A 20,555-nucleotide genomic window follows, 5' to 3' on the forward strand; every position below is an offset into this window, starting at 1 on the left:
AATTTTATAGTCGATCGCCAATATACGTTTCATTTACTTTAATACAAAAATAAAATAAAAATCCTGCTTGTCTACAATCTAGGCCGTATAATATGGTTCCTCCAACAGTAGCTTAGAACCGCGTCTGGTTATATGTAAATGAGCCTAACGATTCTCACTTATCTTTTCGTATTCTTGTTAAGTCAAGAAAATAGTGACAGAATTGTAGAAATGTATGAAATTTTTTTTTTTTTAATGTTTTTACCCTATAAAAATATGGAGCTGGCCCTAATAATCATAGCCGGCTGAACTTTCCAAAGCTACAAGCTAAAAAAAAAAAGATAAAAAGATAAAAATTTGAAGCTCTAGGTTTTTTGTTTTCTGATCAACGAGTGCTATTGAGTTATTATTAAAATTTATGGAATTTTATTTATAATATCATAAACAATATTACATTCGGAACCAATAAAAAGGAAAGAAAATAAAAGAAATCTTTACGACAGTAACGGTCCTTTCTAGATTTGTCAAATCTACTAGATCTGTGGACTGAGTTGCAGGTGAACACGATTTTTTTCGTTGCCGACATTTCTATTTTGATCATTTAAAATCCACAAATATTCTATTTATAGATTTTTGTTTTTGTTTTTTTAAACTCTTTTGTTGGCTTTCGTTTATATCAAACCAGATATGTATATTGTATGTAAATGGTAAAAAAAAATGACTACGAGTAGGATTCAATAACCAAAAAGTTTAACCTCAAAATATATAACTCCTACCGGTGAATAAACTATATGAAAATTTCTGATATTTGGAGGGATAACAAATAAATCAAGACTCAAAATCTATTTACAATTAATAATCACATTGGATTAAAACAGTCAATTATGAAACAATTAAAATCATATTTTGAGAATTTCTCGCGAGCTTAATAATATGTAGTCAGTAGTACTTTACTTCAAAACGAATTTAATGAGACTCATAGTTTGTTTGGTCGAACAAAACTTATCCTTTTTTTTTTTATAATTAGAGAGGCTGAGAAAAACCGAAGTAGCAACTCCGATCTATTAAACTGTGTTTGTTTGGTCACATACGTCACAACTAGAGTTAATTATTATTAACCGTTGGATAGTTAGCCGTAAAATAATCGAACAGGAAACGATTTTTTTCCCTTGTCTTATATAGTATGAATTACCTCATGTTCTAATTATAATTTTAGTTTTCTACAAAATAAAAAGATCTGTAACTATCAGAATAATAAAACAACCCAGGCAAGGCCTAGGTTTCTTTATTTTATTTTACTTAATTCATTCGTTACATTACTTCAATTGGATTATTACGCAAACCCATTACACAATGCAATAAATTGATTCAAACTTGTCTGATAAACTGATCAGAAGATTCGGCGCTGCAGAAGTCGCATAAGCATTTAACATCGAAATCTCCCCATACGCATTTCCCACCTTTAGCACCCTTGTCCTCTATGCACCTTCTAGCACATATGGTTGGAAATATCCGAGGCGCACAAAAGGGGAAACCAACATTACCACCGTATTCTTTCAGGCAGTCGTCATCATCATGCGCTTCTGTCCCAGGCATCGCTGCACATATATATAGATACACGTATATTTAAGCAAATGAAGATTCACATGCATGCATGTATGACTGCAAGAGATATACTATGGCCATCCTAATTCTACATATGAATCATAAAGATAAACAAATTTGGCGAGAATACTACGGAGTTTGTTAGTTTAATTTACCAGAGATAACCAGAACAAGGATGGAAAAGATGGCAAAAGCAGAAACTAACTTCTTTGCCATGGCCATTGTCTCTCTCTCACTTTGGAGTTGATAATGTATGTGTAATTGTAGGTATTGATGCTCAATCCTTGGTGTGGTACGTGCTATTTATCCTTGTCGTTGAGACGAAACATTTTTCACGAGGATAAATGTCGTTAGTTTGTCATCAATAAAAATCTACTAGGCTGGACCAGAACCTCGTGGATATAAAAACATTTATGGTACGCAACCCTATCCTTTATAGTCGATCACCAATCACCAATATACACGTTATTTACTTTTATACCATATTTAAAAGTATTATGTTTTCTACAATCTGGACCGTATAATATATATTTTTATTTTTTTTGTAAAAATATTGTAGGCCTCGTGTTCAAGCACCTCCAAGCTCCAACTCCAGCTTAGAACCCCGTCTGCTATCTTTTCGTATTCTTGATTCTTGATAAGTCACGAAAAGCGTGACAAAATTGTTTATAGAAGAACAATATAAACAATATGCTTAAGTTGAAGACTAATGAAACTGAACTGAAACAGATATGAGTAAAGAAAGTAGCCACCTATCATGGATTAGTACAAATCATGAAAAAACGAATACATGCTAACGTTGGAGATAAAGGAAACTGAACTAAACAAAAAAAATTTTCACTTTTGACAAATCAGAATTACGGAAGCAGACTCGCACTTATCATCTAGTCAAATGATGCCAAAGTATATAATTACTTAAGACAAAGTCGTACGGTTCTTTGCTTTATATTTCACTTATTTATTATTATATTGTTAATTAGTGGACCATTAACCTTTATTATTACACAAACCATGACACATACGAGTTTTTAGTAGTACAGAGTAGCAGCTTTTGCGTTTGCGGTTGTGGCCACAACGTGTGCTTATTGAAAACTAGTTTCTCCTTTGTGTCCTAAAGGAGTATGCTAATCTTCAATACAACACAACAAATTCGAAACCCTCTCTATAGAAATGGAAATTAAAAAAACTTTAACGTCGGCAGTTCTTACATGTTGGTCTTCACAATATTTTCTTTTGTAGTAGTTGGTTGGAGGTGTATGAGCTCGATTGGACTTTGTTGATGCTTATATGAGCTTGATCGGACTTTGTTGATGATTATATGAGTTCAATCGGACTTTGGTGATGGAGGTCGTGGGATGCTTATATATATGAGCTTAATCGGACTTTGGTGATGCTTATATGGAGGATCTAAAAGACAGTGGATGATGATGATGATGATGATGATGATGATGATGATGATGATGGTGATTATTAGAATTTTAGTTTATTTGAAAATGAGGAATTTATTAATATGTAGGGTACATGCCAAAACATAATGCTTGAAGTTAATGACACTCGAGAGGATGCATGCCATCTCTTCTTCTGGTTTGGATCATGATAGAAGTGGTGCTTGGTTTTCGATCCGACTCGTTTTTACATATATCTATCACTCATCATCATTATAGGACATTAATTAGTAATAATAATTCACAAGCAAACGTGAAACGTCTAGCGTTTCTTATTTTTATTTTAATTATTCATTGTTACATTATTTCTTGGGCCAAATTACCTTTGATTCTTTCATTACACATGCAAGATTCAAACATAGCTTAGAAACTGATCGGTAGGTTTGTCGCTGCAGAAGTTGCAGAAGCATATAAGTGGATTGTCATCTCCCCCGATTTTTCGGTAGCATTTCCCACCTTTGGCGCCTTTGTCAGATTGGCATTTATAATAACACAATGACGGATATATCCTAGCCGTACAAAAGCTTGGAGGCGCATCGACGTATTCTTTGAGGCACTGTTCATCATGCGCTTCTGTCTTAGGCATTTCTGCACAAATATAGATATACTTAAGCACAATGAAAATTTACATATATGACTGCAAGAAATACAATATGTATCCTATGAAATATGCGAGAATACTACAAAGTTTATTAATTTACCAGAGATCACCAGAGCTAGAAAGAAAAAGATGGCGAAAGTAGAAACTAACTTAGTTGCCATGGCCATTCTCTCTTTCACTTTTGAGTTGATAATGTATGTGTAAATGTAGGTACTGAAACTGATGATCAACCCTTGTTATATGGTGCTATTTATCTTTGTCGTTGAGAGAGCACATTTATCACGAGGATAATTGTCGCTAGCTTGTCATCACTAAAAATCTAGTAGGCTGGACCAGTACCTCTTGGCTATAAAAAAAACTTGTACGCAACCCTATCTTAATTTTATAGTCGATCACCCAATATATATACATGTTATATACTTTAATACAAACAAAAAAAACATAATATTATTTACTTTAATACAAACAAAAAAAACAAAGAAAAACGAATCCTGTTTTCCTACAATCTAGGCCGTATAATATAAGTTAAATATACATATATATATATATAGGTTTATGATCAACAATTGCTATATATTGACTTATTATTAAGATTTATGGATTTTATTTGTAAAATTGTGTATAAATATATTAACTTCATAAACAAAATAACATACTGAACCAAGAAAAAGGAAAGAAACAAACAAATAGTAAATACTATGTCCGAATGGTAACCGCGGTTTTGGTTGTGCGGGGAAAGCGGTATTACAGTGCGGTACGGTTCAACTGCGGTATGTACGGGAGAAATATATTTGCGGGACAAGTGCGGTTTGTACAAAATAAGCGGTACAGAATAATGTTTGATTGGTGAAAAGAACTATTTGCAGTGCGGATTTTATATATTTATATATTAATAATTAATTATCTTAATTTGTATTAATAAATAATTAGTATAGATATTTTTTTTTTTTAACTAAGAAACATTTTCATACAGTTATATATGAACTTTAAATACCTAAGTTACTATGAAAATACATATTACTAAGTTATTATGAATTAACTATATTGATCCGAAATTTTTTCCTTTAATTCAAAATTTGAGATCTCTACAAAATCATTATTCAAATAAGTAATTATCTATGGTTGGGTTAAGCTGAACGGTCACAAACACTATGCACGACGTCACACGTGCCTGGCCTGATAATGTGAAAAAGCTAGCCCTGGCTAGTGGTTACATGCATCTTAACCGTCCAATTTTAATTTCATCTAGTTTTCACAAAGATCAATGTTTTGATGGAACACAAAAACATAACTCCATTGTCCAAAACTCTAAACTCTCTCTAGTCTCGGTGGTACCAAATCACTACCTCTCTCTCTCTCTTGTCCCACCTTTTTCTCCACATTCTCTTCTTCTTCTTCTTGTGAAAGAAAGATTCTTTATTGATTTGATTAGATCGAAGCAAAAATGTCCTCAGCGCCGTCGCCCGGCACATCTCCACCGTCTCCTCTTCCGTCATCGGCCAATGGATCCACGACATACTCTTTCACAACCGCTTCTCCTCTCACCCTCTCGTCGTTGGCGTCGGCGTTCAGTGGACACCGCCTGGCTATTACTCCGACTCCGATTCTTCATCAGGTGATTACTACGATCCTCCGGCGGATACTCTTCAGCTCTGCTTTGGTTACAAAATTGTTTAGTCTTCGATTACCAACGCAAGGAAAAACAAGAACACAAAGATAGATTATTTTTTCTTTGTTAATTTGTTTATTTTTTTTATGAGAGTATATTAAAGATACAATAAAATAATAGTTTTAATCCAGTGCGGTCTGAAAACCGCTGGTTAAACAGCATTGTTATTTTGAAAAGCGGTCCATGTTATAATACACTGGACAATCCGCAAATTNTTTTTTTTTTTTTTTTTTTTTAGAAAAACGCAAAAAAGGCAAATTCTTTTGTGAATGATGTCATATGTGCGGATTTGCTAAAAAATTTTTGAAAACCGCTTTTAACATGCTTCCATTCATGGCCTATGTATGACAGTAACGGTCCTTTCTAGATTTGTCAAATCTATATCTCTGGATTGCCTTGCAGGTACTGACGTTTTTTCACGTGGTCATTTTGAAGCTCCATTATTTCTATTTCCTTTTTTTCGGTCGACATCTCTTTTTTTTTTGTTTTTTGACAAAACGGTCGACATCTCTATTTCATTCTTTTAAATCCACAAGAGATTCTATTTTTAGATTTTTGTTATTGTTTTTTTTGAACTCTATTATTGTCTCTCGTTTATATCAAACAAAAAAAAACTAGGAGGAGAGAAGAGACCCACTTCGTGGTTAGATCGTAATCTATTAAACTGTGTTTGTTTTGGTCACAACTAGAGTTAATTATTAACCGTTGGATCAGCCGCAAATTAATCGGACACCGTAAGATCTATTTCCCTTGTCGTATATGAATGATCTAATTTTCTGAAAAATTATACTCCGTTGGATTAGAATATTACGATTTATGACCAATATTATTCTTGATTTTTAGAAAAAAAAAAAAAAAATGATCCGTGCCAATCAGAATAATAACAACAACCTAGGCAAGATTATTTATTTATTTTATTTTATTATTCATCGTTACATTATTTATTTATTGGATTATCATCCTTGATTCAAAGCAAACCATATGACACTTGCAAGATTCAAACTTGTCTTATAAACGGTCCAATTTCTCCGCCACAGTAGTCGCATAAGCATATAGGCATGAGATCTACGGCTCCCCGGACGCATCTACCACTTTTAGCACCCTTGTCCGATCTGCACCTTGTATAACAAAACGGCGGGTATATCAGAGGCGCGCACAAGGCGAAACCAGATTCGCCATCGTATTCTTTCAGGCACGCGTCACCATGGGCTTCTGTCCCACGCGTTTCTGCATGCACATTAATTTAAGCAAATAAAAATTCACATATATATGACTGCGAGAAATACACTATGTATCGTGAGAATCATAAACTTTGAGAATACTACGGAGTGTGTTAGTGTACCAGAGATGACGAGAACGAGGATGAAAAAGATGGCCAAAGTAGAAACTAACTTCGTTGCCATTGCCATGATCTCTCTCTCTCTCTCTCTCTCACTTTGGAGTTGATGATGTATGTTTAAGTGTAGGTACTGATGCTCAACCCTTGTTGTGCGTTGCTATTTATCCTCGTCGTTGAACAAACACCTTTTTCACGAGGATAAATGTCCTTATCTGTCATAAGTTATGACTCATAGTAGGCTGGTTGGACCAGAACTTCTTGGCTATTAAATCTTGTAGGAAACCCAATCTTTTATGGTCGATCACCAATATACTTATTATTTATTTTTATTTTTTTGATAAAACGTATTTTATAATAGATCGATCACGAATATACATGTTATTCACTTTTAATATATTTAACATTACAAAAGACGAGCGAAAATAATGTGGGTTATGAGTTCAAGCTCCTCCAAAACTAGCTTAATTAGAACCGGGTCTGCTCTGTGTAAATGAACCTACCGATCGACAGTCACTTATCATTTTATATTCTTGATAAGTAATGAAAGCCGTGACAGATTTGTTTAAAGAAGTAGTATATAAAAAAAAATAAAAAAAATACTGTTTAAGGTTTTATATATTTTTAGAAAGGTTATATTTTTAGTGGCATTACAAATTAATATTACAGAAGCTCAGCCAACTGTCTTTGTTATTAAAGCCCAATACACATGCTGAAGTTGGAGATTGATGAAACTGAACTGAACCAGAAATTATTGAAGAAAGTAGCCACCTATCATGGATTAGTATAATCCAAATCGCAAGAGAAAAACAAAATATCTTACAGTCCAAATGTCCAATACACATGCTGAAGTTGGAGATAAAGGAAACCGAATTAAACCAAAATTATCCACTCTTGGCAAATCAGAATTACGGAAGCCTAGTCGCACTTAATTATCATCTAGTCGCCAAACTATATACATCAAAAGCGTACATCTCTTTGTTTTATACTATTTCACTTATTCATTATTATATTGTTACTTAATGGACCATTAACCTTTGTTATTCAACAAACCATAACACATACAAGGTTTAAATACAGAGTATAGCTGCTTTTGCGTTTGCGTTTGCGGCCAAAGTGTTAGGGGTAGATCCAACCCCAACAAAAGGGCCCGGCCCAGGAAAAAGCCCATAAATATCCCTTTCGAGAGAAAAGGGTATTATGGTATTTTTCCTAGACGAACCGACACGATTCCCTATAAATACGGGAGTACGGCCTTTAGAAAAGGGGATCGGAGAAAAAGCAGGAGAATTCGTACAGCAAGTACAAGAGCCTAGCTCGTCCAAGCAAAAGACAACGGTTCTAAGCTCATAGCTCGGAGAATCGACGAGATATCAGCTCGTCTACCATCCTCGTCTATTTTTGTAACCCGTTTAAGTCGCGTTGTAGCCCGTCTTTTGTGTTTCGACATCAATATAATAGAAGAGAACTTCGACCCTCTTTGACCGAACTAAACATACTAATTGTGACCGAAAGGGACATCAACAATTTGGCGTGCCAGGAAGGGGGAGCCAAGTCAAAGTTTTCTAAAAAATTGAAGAACGGACCTACACCGACTGGACGAGATGACAGTAATTGACAAGGAAAGAAGCAAAGAAGCAAGCTCGTCGGGGGGAACGATCACCCCGGCAACGGATCAAGCGGAGCAGACAGTCCTTCCCACGCCGGACGCTCCAAGAAAGACCGTGACAGTAGAAAGTCCGGAGACCTTCGTCATAGCTACAAATTTGACGACCCCTGCGACCGCAGAGGCACCACAGGCGCCGACACAACTTTCTTTGCTCAACAACCAGCCCGTCTCTAGTATAGACGAGCTGTTCCGAGGGATCTTAACACGCCTTGACCAGCAGGAAGAGCGAACAAACAACCGTTTGGATGCACTCACTGCGGCACAGTTTAACTCGCAAGATGAAATCAACCATCTCAACAACGCTCGGCTCAACCCAGTGAACTTCACCTCGGTAAGAACAACGCCAGGGTCGTATGTGCAAACCAGCGGGTTAGGACGTAATCCTGCCCAGCACCCTATCGAGCGGAATAACGACGTAACCGATCTAACGAAGGACGCCGAGCTAAAAGAAATCAAAGAGCAAATGAAAGAAATGGCCGCAATGATTCAAAAAGCAACGGATAAGGCACCCCAAGTCGGACTTATGCTCGAAGCAACACAGCGAACTCCGTTCTCTCGAAGACTCGCTACGACGACGGTCAGACGGGCAGTCAAGCCACGGTTGGGTCACTATGACGGAACGGTCGACCCGCGAGATTTCTTACTCACCTTTGGCGTAGCCCTCGGCCCTTTACAGTTCAGCCCGGCGGAATACGACGCTGGAGCTTGTCAAGTTTTCGCCGAGCATCTAACAGGAACCGCATTGAGCTGGTTCTCGAGACTCCCACCCGGATCAATCGATAGTATCAGGGAGTTGATAACCGAATTTTTGAAGCAGTTTTCTGTTTTGTTCGAGGATAAGAATTCCCATGCCGACTTATACGCCTTAACTCAGCACAAGGGAGAATCGCTTCGGTCCTTTATAGGGCGATTCAAGGAAGTTTACGTCAACATTTCAATTCCGGACGCTGCCGCAATTGTCGCACTTCGAAATGCGCTCTGGTATGAATCTCGGTTCAAGGAAGAGCTGTCTTTAACGCACATCGAGACCATATCCGAGGCATTACTCCGAGCTGCAAAACACATTGGACTCGAGGAAGAGAAAGCTATCAATGCTAAGAAGCATTCCCTAGAGGCAAGTGCGACGTCCAAACAGCTAGTAGCCGCAGCTCCAAAAGTTGACTACGTCGAGCCTCGACAACATTTCGTCAGAAACCAGGATCGAACTCGCCGAACTTTTGCGATCGGTGAAAACAAGTATATACGGAAAGAGGGAGGTGAAAATAGTGCAACCCCGTACTGCGATTACCATCAGAGTACAACCCACGCAACTGACGAGTGTCATTACCTCCAGAAGGTATTGATGGAGCGATACAAGAAAGGAGCAATAGTCGTCGAGCCCGACAGAAGCAAGACAACCCGACCTGGACGAAGCGACGCCAAGCGCGCCGAATATATCGCTCGAAAATTCGTCAAGGATTCAAAGGTACTAGCCGACCAAAGCGAAGACGAGATGGAAATTCAGAACCTACTCACCGAACGGCGCGAAAACAGCGGTAACGAAAAACGACCGCATACAGACCGCAAGCCCGACCAACGTCCTCCGACGATACGACGAATCAACATGATAATGGGCGGGCTAGCCGGATGCAACGATTCGGTCAGAGCGATCAGAGATTATACTAAGAAGGCTGAAATGACGAAATCTTGGCCGTCAAGGTTCGAGGCTGAAGGCATGCCAATCACTTTCGACGGAAAAGATCTAGAAGGCTTGGATTTACCACATAACGATCCATTGGTCGTCGAACTCTTGATCGGCGAAAGTGAGGTGACGAGAATATTGATCGACACTGGAAGCTCAGTCAACGTCATCTTCAGAGACGTGTTGGCCAAAATGGAAGTCGGCGAACGGGACATTATGCCAGAATGTCACTCTTTAACGGGCTTCGACGGGGATCATCTTATGTCCGTCGGCACCATCACCTTACCAATCTTCGTTGGGGGGATAGCCAGATACTTCCGGTTCGCGGTCATCGACAAGNAGAGAAAGCTATCAATGCTAAGAAGCATTCTTCGGAGGCAAGTGCGATACCCAAACAGCCAGTAGCCGTGGCTCCAAAGGTTGACTACGTCAAGCCTCGACAACATTTCGTCAAAAACCAAGATCGAACTCGCCGAACCTTTGCGATCGGCGAAACCAAGTATATACGGAAAGAGGGAGGTGAAAATAGTGCAACCCCGTACTGCGACTACCATCAGAGTACCACCCACGCAACTGACGAGTGTCATTACCTCCAGAAGGTCTTGATGGAGCGATACAAGAAAGGGGCAATAGTCGTCGAGCCCGACAGAAGCAAGACAACCCGACCTGGACGAAGCGACGCCAAGCGCGCCGAATATATCGCTCGAAAATTCGTCAAGGATTCAAAGGTACTAGCCGACCAAAGCGAAGACGAGATGGAAATTCAGAACCTACTCACCGAACGGCGCGAAGACAGCGGTAACAAAAAATGACCGCATACAGACCGCAAGCCCGACCAACGCCCTCCGACGATACGACGAATCAACATGATAATGGGCGGGCTAGCCGGATGCAACGATTCGGTCAGAGCGATCAGAGATTATACTAAGAAAGCTGAAATGACGAAATCTTGGCCGTCAAGGTTCGAGGCTGAAGGCATGCCAATCACTTTCGACGGAAAAGATCTAGAAGGTTTGGATTTACCGCATAACGATCCATTGGTCGTCGAACTCTTGATCGGCGAAAGTGAGGTGACGAGAATATTGATCGACACTGGAAGCTCAGTCAACGTCATCTTCAGAGACGTGTTGGCCAAAATGGAAGTCGGCGAACGGGACATTATGCCAGAATGTCACTCTTTAACGGGCTTCGACGGGGATCATCTTATGTCCGTCGGCACCATCACCTTACCAATCTTCGTTGGGGGGATAGCCAGATACTTCCGGTTCGCGGTTATCGACAAGCCAACGATCTACAACGTCATCCTTGGAACCCCATGGCTCCACAAGATGAAAGCCGTCCCGTCAACATATCATCAGTGCGTGGCAATCAGCAAATCGCACGGGCCTGTTTCCTGATCGAGCATAAGCTTGGCACCGGAAAGAATTTATAGCAATCAAAGCAGCGGGTCGGTGACAGTAGCACGTCACCGACAGACGGAAAGCCGACTGCCGTCCAACAGGGCGTTNCGTCGAGCCCGACAGAAGCAAGACAACCCGACCTGGACGAAGTGACGCCAAGCGCGCCGAATATAACGCCCGAAAATTCGTCAAGGATTCAAAGGTACTAGCCGACCAAAGCGAAGACGAAATGGAAATTCAGAACCTACTCACCGAACGGCGCGAAGACAGCGGTAACGAAAAACGACCGCATACAGACCGCAAGCCCGACCAACGCCCTCCGACGATACGACGAATCAACATGATAATGGGCGGGCTAGCCGGATGCAACGATTCGGTCAGAGCGATCAGAGATTATACTAAGAAAGCTGAAATGACGAAATCTTAGCCGACAAGGTTCGAGGCTGAAGGCATGCCAATCACTTTCGACGGAAAAGATCTAGAAGGTTTTGACTTACCGCATAACGATCCATTGGTCGTCGAACTCTTGATCGGAGAAAGCGAGGTGACGAGAATATTGATCGACACTGGAAGCTCAGTCAACGTCATCTTCAGAGACGTGTTGGCCAAAATGGAAGTCGGCGAACGGGACATTATGCCAGAATGTCACTCTTTAACGGGCTTCGACGGGGATCATCTTATGTCCGTCGGCACCATCACCTTACCAATCTTCGTTGGGGGGATAGCCAGATACTTCCGGTTCGCGGTCATCGACAAGCCAACGATCTACAACGTCATCCTTGGAACCCCATGGCTCCACAAGATGAAAGCCGTCCCGTCAACATATCATCAGTGCGTTAAGTTCCCAACTTCGAAAGGAATATACACACTGCGTGGCAATCAGCAAACCGCACGGGCCTGTTTCCTGATCGAGCATAAGCTTCGCACCGGAAAGAAATTATAGCAATCAAAGCAGCGGGTCGGCGACAGTAGCACGTCACCGACAGACGGAAAGCCGACTGCCGTCCAACAGGGCGTTGCCGCGGTCGAAGAGGTGATCCTAGACGAGAACGACAAGAAACGATGCGTCAATATCGGCACGGAGATAACATCCGCCATGAGGAACGAGTTGATACTCTTCCTCAAAACCAACATCTCAACGTTTGCATAGAGCGTGGCTGACATGAAAGGAATCGACCCAAGTGTCACGACCCATGAGCTCAATGCCGACCCAACGCATAAGCCGGTCAAACAGAAACGGCGCAAGTTAGGCCCTGAACGATCGCAAGCAGTGAACGACGAAGTTGACAAACTCCTCGGCGCTGGGTCAATCGTGGAAATAAAATATCCAGAGTGGCTAGCTAATCCGGTGGTCGTCAAAAAGAAGAATGGAAAGTGGCGAATTTGCGTCGATTTTACCGACCTTAATAAGGCTTGCCCAAAGGATAGTTTCCCATTGCCAAGAATCGATCAGCTCGTCGAAGCGACTGCAGGCAACGAGCTGTTAACCTTTATGGACGCCTTCTCCGGTTACAACCAGATTCTAATGCACAAGGACGACCAGGAAAAAACATCGTTTATCACAGATAGAGGGACGTACTGCTACAAGGTCATGCCTTTCGGCCTTAAAAATGCGGGAGCGACGTATCAACGGTTAGTCAATAAGATGTTTGCCGAGCAACTCGGCCGGACTATGGAGGTCTACATCGACGATATGCTCGTCAAGTCACAGCACGCAAAGGATCATATCACTCATCTGCGACAATGCTTCGATACCCTCAACAAGTATGGGATGAAGCTTAATCCGGCCAAATGCACATTTGCAGTCAAATCCGGCGAATTCCTTGGGTACCTGGTAACCAGACGAGGCATCGAGGCGAACCCGAAGCAAATTAAGGCGATCATTGATCTACCACAACCAAAAAACGCCAGAGAAGTACAACGATTAACTGGACGGTTCGCTGCTCTAAACCGTTTTATATCCAGATCAACCGACAAGTGTTTACCATTTTACCAGCTTCTCAAAACAAAGGGCAAGTTCGAGTGGACCGAGGCCTGTCACAGCGCGTTCAACGAGCTAAAGAACTATTTATCGACCCCACCGATCTTAGCAAAACCGGAGCTCGGCGAAATCTTATTTCTTTATATCGCGGTCTCAGAGTCGGCCGTCAGCGGTGTACTCGTTAAAGACGATCGAGGAGAGCAACGACCCATCTTTTATATAAGCAAATCACTCGACGACGCGGAAACTCGTTACCCGACAGTCGAGAAGGTTGCCCTGGCAGTCGTCACGTCCGCAAGAAAGCTCCGACCGTATTTCCAGTCGCACACTGTCGCTGTCCTGTCCAACCAACCTTTACGATCCATACTGCACAGCCCGAATCAATCGGGCCGACTAACAAAATGGGCAATCGAACTTAGCGAGTACGACATTGAGTATCGAACTCGTCCAGCTGCAAAGTCCCAAGTACTCGCTGACTTTCTGATTGAACTACCGTTTGGGGAAGCCGAACCAACACCCACTGACCCGTCAGATGACCGGTGGACCCTACATGTGGACGGGGCATCCTCTCATCTTGGGTCAGGGATAGGGATTCGACTAACTTCGCCGACCGGAGAAATTTTGGAGCAATCCTTCCGTCTCCGATTCCAAGCAACCAACAACGTCGCCGAGTATGAAGCACTCATCGCCGGGCTTAAGCTCGCTAACGGAATGCAGATCAAACGGATACGAGCTTTTTGCGACTCTCAGCTTGTCACCAACCAGTTCAGCGGCGAGTACGACACTAAAAGTGAGCCCATGGCAGCCTACCTCGATGTCGTCAAGATTCTGTCAAAACGTTTTGACGAATTCGAGCTCATCAAAATCCCCAGAGGGGACAACGCTCCGGCCGATGCTTTGGCAGCACTCGCTTCGACATCGGATCCCGATCTGCGACGAATCATCCCGGTAGAAAGCATTGATACGCCGAGCATAAGTGAAACGCATGCCGAGACTTGTCTCGCACTCCACCAGCCCAATGAAATCAGAACCACCTATCGAACGATGAGGTCGCACCGAGGGTGCGAACCTGCGTCTGGCAGCGACGCGACAGATTGGCGAGTTGAAATCCGAGCATACCTAGCTGACGGCGACGTGCCGACAGACAAATGGGCTAAGCGGAGATTAAAGGCTAAAGCCGCCCACTACACCTTGATGAAAGATCATTTGCTTCGATGGACGGCGTCAGGAGCCCTTTTGCTTTGCATACACGGCGACGACACTGAACGCGTGATGATGGAGACACATGAAGGAGCTGGGGGAAATCACTCAGGTGGCCGAGCCTTAGCACTACGAATCAAGAAGCACGGCCATTACTGGCCAACTATGATATCTGACTGCGAAAAGTTCGTCGCCAAGTGTGAAAAATGCCAGCGACACGCCCCCATTATTCATCAGCCGACTGAACTCCTACGAGCCGGAATAGCTCCTTACCCTTTCATGCGCTGGGCGATGGACATCATTGGCCCACTACCAACTTCCAGACAAAAGCGATATATACTCGTCCTAACCGATTATTTCACCAAATGGGTCGAGGCCGAGTCTTACGCAAATATCAAAGCTAGGGACGTCCAACTCTTCGTCTGGAAATACGTAATCTGTCGCCATGGTCTCCCATATGAAATAGTCACTGACAACGGATCGCAGTTCATCTCCCTGCAATTCGAAAATTTTTGTGCAAAATGGCGGATCAAACTAAGCAAGTCGACGCTGCGATACCCACAAGGCAACGGCCAGGCCGAAGCTACCAACAAAACCATACTCGATGGTCTTAAGAAAAGACTAGACGCCAAGAAGGGTACCTGGGCCGACGAGCTTGATGGAGTACTTTGGTCCTACCGAACAACCCCCAGGACGTCCACTAACCAAACCCCATTTTCCTTAGCCTACGGGATGGAAGCGATGGCACCAGCTGAGGTCGGCAGTTCGAGCCTCCGGCGAACAATGCTCGTTCAAAATACCGCGCTCAACAGTCAGATGCTCTTGGATAGACTCGATGAGTTAGAAGAAGAACGAGACAAAGCACTCCTACGAATCCAGAACTATCAGCTCGCCGCAGCCAAGTACTACAACAAGAAAGTCCACAATCGGCATTTCGACGAAGGCGATCTCGTCCTTCGTAAGGTCTTTGAAAATACCGCCGAACCGGACGCCGGAAAAATGGGGGCTAATTGGGAAGGACCGTATATAGTGTCTAGGGTCGTCCATCCCGGCGTGTATGAACTCTTAACAATGGGCGGCAAACCAGTGCCGAGATCTTGGAATTCGATGCATCTCAAGCGCTACTACTACTGAAAATCACCAAGCGAGCTCGGCTATATCCGGCTCGTCCTTTCTATAGTTTAAATAAACATGTAAATGTGAACTACGAACGGCTTGATCCCTCCTGATCGGAGGGTACATAGGCAGGCCCATTCTACGGGACACAGCCGCCAATTCTTTTTCAAAAGNAACCAAAGAACGCCAGAGAAGTACAACGATTAACTGGACGGATCGCTGCTCTAAATCGTTTTATATCCAGATCAACCGACAAGTGTCTACCATTTTACCAGCTTCTCTAAACAAAGGGCAAGTTCGAATGGACCGAGGCCTGTTACAGCGCGTTCAANAACTCGCACTAAAGGATAAGCCGACTATTAACGGTCGCCCCCGGTTATATTAAGCCGAGTCTAACTTGCATAAAAGAGATAAGCCGACCATCACGAGTCGCACTTTTTTTTATAAAAAAAAGCGACGTTTAAAAAATATTGGGGTCAAGTAAAAAGTAGAACTCTCAGGAGTACGAAATTTGATTTATTTAAAGGGGAGGATGCAAGTCTGATGTGGGCGCCGACCCCATTACGGCACAAACCAAACGGAAAAGGCATTCAATGAATCCAATAAGCAACGCTTCGAAAATTAAGGCATTAAATGAGACCCTCAATTCCTAGATCGGCATTGGAAGGCTCGTTAAATTCCAACCCGCCAATTGCTGTCTGCCAATAGCGGCATGATTCTTTCACATCCATCAGCAGATCCATCGGAACAGCCATGCCTCGCCCAACCATGTCCTCGAGGTACGCACAAATTCCTTTGACGCGACTACTTTCGCTAAAATAGTGGTTTGTGCTCTCCAACTGCGTCACATAGCGGCGAAGCACGTCGATACGATCACGACAGGCTTCGATCTCCTCTCGTTCCTCAAACGGCCTCCGACCAAGGGTATCAAGGTCGCCCTGCTCCAGTGCAGGAATTACCACTTCCACACATAAATCTTTGTGCCGGGTGCGTTCTTCCACCAAACGATTCCATCGCCACTTCGGGAAGAAAAACCCTTCGTCGATCAGTGGTTCAGGACATTCCACAACCCCGTCAACACGACAGAAGTCGTAGTAACATTCGAACGAACGACGGGTGGCAATGATGTAAGCCCTTAATCGCTGAATGCGAGCGTTATAGTAGTTAAGTTCTGATTGAATCACCTCGTCGGATCTAACGCCGAGCTGTTCCCGCGCCCTGCGCAACCACGCCGATCTTGTCGTCACCGGCATCAGAGCAACTCTCTTCTTCCTACAAAAACAACAAACTCACCAAGACAGGATTGAAGGGAAACACAAAGGCTATTTATAGGACGGGGAGCACAAGTCCTAACAGGCGCAAGTTCCCAAACGGAAAAGGCATTCAATGAATCCAATAAGCAACGCTTCGAAAATTAAAGCATTAAATGAGACCCTCAATTAATGCCCCCAAAAGGACGAATAAAGTTTTCAAGGGAGCCGACCCCTATACACGGCGCATAAAGTACGAGGGAGCCGACCCCAAAACACGGCAAAAGAAAGATAGTACGAGGGAGGCAACCCCTCAACACGGCGACAACACTGATCACGAGACTAGGCCAGCAACCGGAGACTCGCGCCCAGGAGTGGAAGGACGAGGTAACCCTTTGGCAGAACAGTCCGGAACCTGCTCCTCGACTCCATTAGAAGGTTGGTCGGTGACTTGCGCCTCAACTCCGTCTGAAGGACGATCGTCAACCTGCTCCTGCTCGTCCAGTTCTTCACCCCCGATCTCCCCACTCTCCGACCTTTCATCCCCGCCCTCATCAGTATGACCCTCCGTATTCCCGCTGATTGGGGAAGCGATCCAAGTCGGAATTGGGGGGAGAGGCCCGGCGAAAATCTGAGACAAGTCAAAATCAGCCTCGGAGATATCTGGCAGATCAAACTCTCCAACCTCGCCCTTCAGCTGATTCATCACGGCCACAACCTGGCCCTTAAGCTCCTCATCAAGCAAGGAAATTCGACCCTCGGCGACGAGCGTTTCAAGCATTTGAACGTTCCCAACAGCTTGGTTGTATTCGAGGAATTTCTCCCGCGACGCTTCAACCGCTTCGGCGTGGCTTTTGTGCTTCGATAGGAGCCTCTGCACGCGACCGGCCACCTCGTGAAAGGCATTGATTCGCTCATGGTGCCCATATTCATCACGCCGATCCCTGAGCCTTCTCGTCTCCGAGCTAAGGGTGAGCTTCAGACCATTGCAGGAAGCTTCGGACTCCTTAAGCTTCGTCGAGAGAGAATCCCGCTCTTTGATAAGCCCACTCCGGTGATGTTCGAGTTTGGCCACAAGGTCGCTAAGCCTCTGGTTGGACCGAACTGCCTCCCCCAATTGAGCCTTGAGGCGCTCAATCCTCTCATTTGACGCCCCCGAACGTTCCATGTCTCGAACACGACATTCATAGCGGGTGGCCATACGATTAATATGCGCAATAAACTGTTAAAAAAAAAAAGAAAGATTAAAATACATTTAAGGAAGATCTGCGAAGCGAATTGATTTAACCGACGAACCTCAAAAGACGCTTGAGCAACTTCGGTGACAGCGTCGGCCTCTTTCATCCTTTCAACGGAAGGGAGACGACCTTCGCCATAATGGATCTTCCGAAACAACTCGGCACAAGACTGCGAGTCAGCTGGAAAAGGACGAGCTCCAGATGAATGAGCAAAATCCCAGCTGAAGTCGACCGGCTTTGACTTCTTCAGTGGGACAGGCGGCTCTTGTTCAGGGCCATCCTTCCTTTTCTGCGACCTTTTTGGAGGGTCGGCAATGCGACCAGGAGTTCCGTCCACCTTCCTCCTTGGAAGCGTCTCTTCAGGGCCGGTGTGGCGGTTAGGAGGGACTTTTTTGGACGACCCTGCAGCAGGGGGATCGGAACCTCGACGAACATCCTGACGGGGAGCCGATCGAGACGGCGGCTCTGGAGCTTGGCGATAGCGAGCGGATGCATTAGGGACGTTCAAGTTCAGTTTCCCCATAGTCTCAGCTAAAAAAAAAAAAAAAAAAAAAAAGGGAAAAAATAATAAGATGGGGACAATATCAAAACAAAGCTCGCAACGTATATATGTATGCATATACACGGACTACCAAAAAAAAAAATAAAAAAAAAATAAAAAATAGTACCTCTTGGTCTTCGGCTGGATGCTAACTTCCGTGGACGATCTTTTCTACCCTCGGTTCCCGGCCAAACGAAGGGGCAACGGAGCTTAATCACGTCTATTTCGGCTCGGAAAGAAGAAGGGTATGGAAGCAAACACCTCGGAATAACAACTGCAAATTTAAAAAAAAAAGGGAGGGGGGGGTTAACAAAAACCAAAGGAAGCAAGTGAAGATAACTAAGCAAGAAGGGTCGGCTACCGGGTGAAGGGTTCCACCCAGAAAACCAATGGATCGACGGATCCTCCATAACCCCCGCGGTAACTTCCAAAAAGAAATACGAGCCTTTCCAGCTATACGTTTTACCCTTGGCACCCTCGACGAGCGTCGTCTTCTTTCCCGAGGCTACGTAATAAAGCCCGGGAGTCTTCTCCCGACTCGACGGATTCAGACACGTCAACTCTTCAAAGTGATCACAAGTAAGCTTGACCCTTGCAGCCTCGGCCATGATCGAAAGACCGACAGCATTTCGAAAGGTCGCCGGGGCAAATTGGGAAACAGCCGCCTTTCGACGAGCAAAATACGTCATCAAAAAAGACGGAAGAGGAAAGGTGAGTCCGCACTCGGTGAAGTATTTCTCTGAAAGACAAATAAAACCAGAAGGTGCATCCCAGGGACGTTGAAAGGCGTTCGGAATCAAAATCTTCGGCTTCGTGTTCAGTTTCCTGGGACAATCCGCAACAACTGTCACGTCAACTCTTAATTTCCCGATACGAACTGCGTCAACTGCCGCATCAATTTTTATCGACGTCGCCGGCATATGATTGAAGAGATTCACGGTTGGCAAAGGAACGTCGTCCAAATTAGGAGAAGACGGGCCATCGTTCAATGGCTCGTCTATCAAGGAGGGAGTCTTGAAAGTAAGCCCTGAGGAGCTAGGGACTGCAGATCCAGGAGCAAGACGACGCTTTATCTCTTCAAATCGAGCCGCATCCGAATCCGTCGAAGACGAGTCAGAGGATCTTAGAGAACGAGTTCGACGGCGAACAGATCTGGTAGAGCCGCTAGATTCAGAAGTCGTCGCTCGTCGAAGGTGACTTCCGGCAGAGGGATTGGATGACGCGGATCGAGGAGAATTCATAATGAAAAAGCGACGACACACTAAAAGCAATATAACGACGAGATATAAGAAAGGAAAAATACCTGAACGACGGGAGCACCAAAAACACGAGAAGAAGATAACAAGATTAGAGAGGAAGTGATATTTATAGGGGAGGAAAGAAGAATCCAGAAACGTCATCATTGCAGCACGCGCTCAATGACGATACAACTTCCAGATTTCACGCGCTTCAAGCACCGAACGCGACGATTCAACCCTCAACGTTGGAAACCGCACCTTCACGCGCTACTTTTCGTTTGCCCAATCAGAAAAGTAACCCTGTATCATCCCACGCGCAGTCCTTCGCCTAAAGACTACGAACTAGAGGCGAGGGGGGGGGGACTATTGTTAGGGATAGATCCAACCCCAACAAAAGGGCCCGGCCCAGGAAAAAGCCCATAAATATCCCTTTCGAGAGAAAAGGGTATTATGGTATTTTTCCTAGACGAACCGACACGATTCCCTATAAATACGGGCGTACGGCCTTTAGAAAAGGGGATCGGAGAAAAAGCAAGAGAATTCGTACAGCAAGTACAAAAGCCTAGCTCGTCCAAGCAAAAGACAACGGTTCTAAGCTCATAGCTC

General features: G+C 43.8%; 5 protein-coding genes and 1 long non-coding RNA gene across 7 annotated transcripts in view; 1 reads left to right on the forward strand and 5 right to left on the reverse strand.

The window, feature by feature from the left end:
• On the reverse strand, positions 1,232–1,878 carry LOC104784999 (defensin-like protein 4). Its single transcript, XM_010510109.1, has 2 exons — positions 1,740–1,878; positions 1,232–1,577 (listed from the first exon to the last, which is right to left on the reverse strand). The coding sequence occupies exons 1-2, from the start codon at positions 1,804–1,806 to the stop codon at positions 1,348–1,350; spliced, it is 297 nt and encodes a 98-aa protein (XP_010508411.1). The 5' UTR covers positions 1,807–1,878; the 3' UTR covers positions 1,232–1,347.
• On the reverse strand, positions 3,270–3,864 carry LOC104785000 (defensin-like protein 194). Its single transcript, XM_010510111.2, has 2 exons — positions 3,731–3,864; positions 3,270–3,617 (listed from the first exon to the last, which is right to left on the reverse strand). Exons 1-2 carry the CDS (start codon positions 3,795–3,797, stop codon positions 3,382–3,384), a joined length of 303 nt encoding a protein of 100 aa, XP_010508413.1. The 5' UTR covers positions 3,798–3,864; the 3' UTR covers positions 3,270–3,381.
• Positions 6,178–6,788, reverse strand: LOC104785001. The gene is made up of 2 exons (XR_767301.2): positions 6,642–6,788; positions 6,178–6,526 (listed from the first exon to the last, which is right to left on the reverse strand). It is a non-coding gene; the product is annotated as an uncharacterized LOC104785001 (long non-coding RNA).
• Positions 7,655–20,555, reverse strand: part of LOC104785003 (defensin-like protein 193) — a 21,465-nt gene continuing 8,564 nt past the window's right edge. Inside the window, exon 3 of the mRNA XM_010510114.2 lies at positions 7,655–7,751. The gene's annotated coding sequence lies outside the window, so the exon portion shown is untranslated. The remainder of the gene's footprint in view (positions 7,752–20,555) is intronic.
• Positions 11,837–12,328, forward strand: LOC104788791. Its single transcript, XM_010514573.1, has one exon. The coding sequence runs from the start codon at positions 11,837–11,839 to the stop codon at positions 12,326–12,328; it is 492 nt and encodes a 163-aa protein (XP_010512875.1).
• Positions 17,097–20,548, reverse strand: LOC104785002. Of its 2 annotated transcripts, XM_010510113.2 has the most exons (4): positions 19,073–20,548; positions 18,839–18,985; positions 18,229–18,701; positions 17,097–18,154 (listed from the first exon to the last, which is right to left on the reverse strand). In XM_010510113.2, the coding sequence occupies exons 1-4, from the start codon at positions 20,112–20,114 to the stop codon at positions 17,267–17,269; spliced, it is 2,550 nt and encodes an 849-aa protein (XP_010508415.2). In that variant the 5' UTR covers positions 20,115–20,548; the 3' UTR covers positions 17,097–17,266. The 2 variants fall into 2 exon arrangements, with proteins under 2 accessions (XP_010508415.2, XP_010508414.2); XM_010510112.2 differs by having other exon boundaries at positions 18,839–20,548.

The sequence above is a fragment of the Camelina sativa genome, chromosome 5 (genome assembly GCF_000633955.1).
Source record: "Camelina sativa cultivar DH55 chromosome 5, Cs, whole genome shotgun sequence".
Lineage (NCBI taxonomy): Eukaryota > Viridiplantae > Streptophyta > Magnoliopsida > Brassicales > Brassicaceae > Camelina > Camelina sativa.

Excerpts from the sequence above, each read along its gene's own strand:
- LOC104785000 (XM_010510111.2), bottom strand. The coding sequence starts at position 3,797 with ATGGCCATGGCAACTAAGTTAGTTTCTACTTTCGCCATCTTTTTCTTT. Across the intron at positions 3,618-3,730 it reads TCTAGCTCTGGTGATCTCTG|AAATGCCTAAGACAGAAGCG; the intron begins GTAAATTAATAA and ends ATATTTGTGCAG.
- LOC104785002 (XM_010510112.2), bottom strand. The coding sequence starts at position 20,114 with ATGATGACGTTTCTGGATTCTTCTTTCCTCCCCTATAAATATCACTTC. Across the intron at positions 18,702-18,838 it reads ATCCAGCCGAAGACCAAGAG|CTGAGACTATGGGGAAACTG; the intron begins GTACTATTTTTT and ends TTTTTTTTTTAG. Across the intron at positions 18,155-18,228 it reads TTGCTCAAGCGTCTTTTGAG|TTTATTGCGCATATTAATCG; the intron begins GTTCGTCGGTTA and ends TTTTTTTAACAG.
- LOC104784999 (XM_010510109.1), bottom strand. The coding sequence starts at position 1,806 with ATGGCCATGGCAAAGAAGTTAGTTTCTGCTTTTGCCATCTTTTCCATC. Across the intron at positions 1,578-1,739 it reads CCTTGTTCTGGTTATCTCTG|CGATGCCTGGGACAGAAGCG; the intron begins GTAAATTAAACT and ends ATATATGTGCAG.
- LOC104788791 (XM_010514573.1), top strand. The coding sequence starts at position 11,837 with ATGCCAATCACTTTCGACGGAAAAGATCTAGAAGGTTTTGACTTACCG.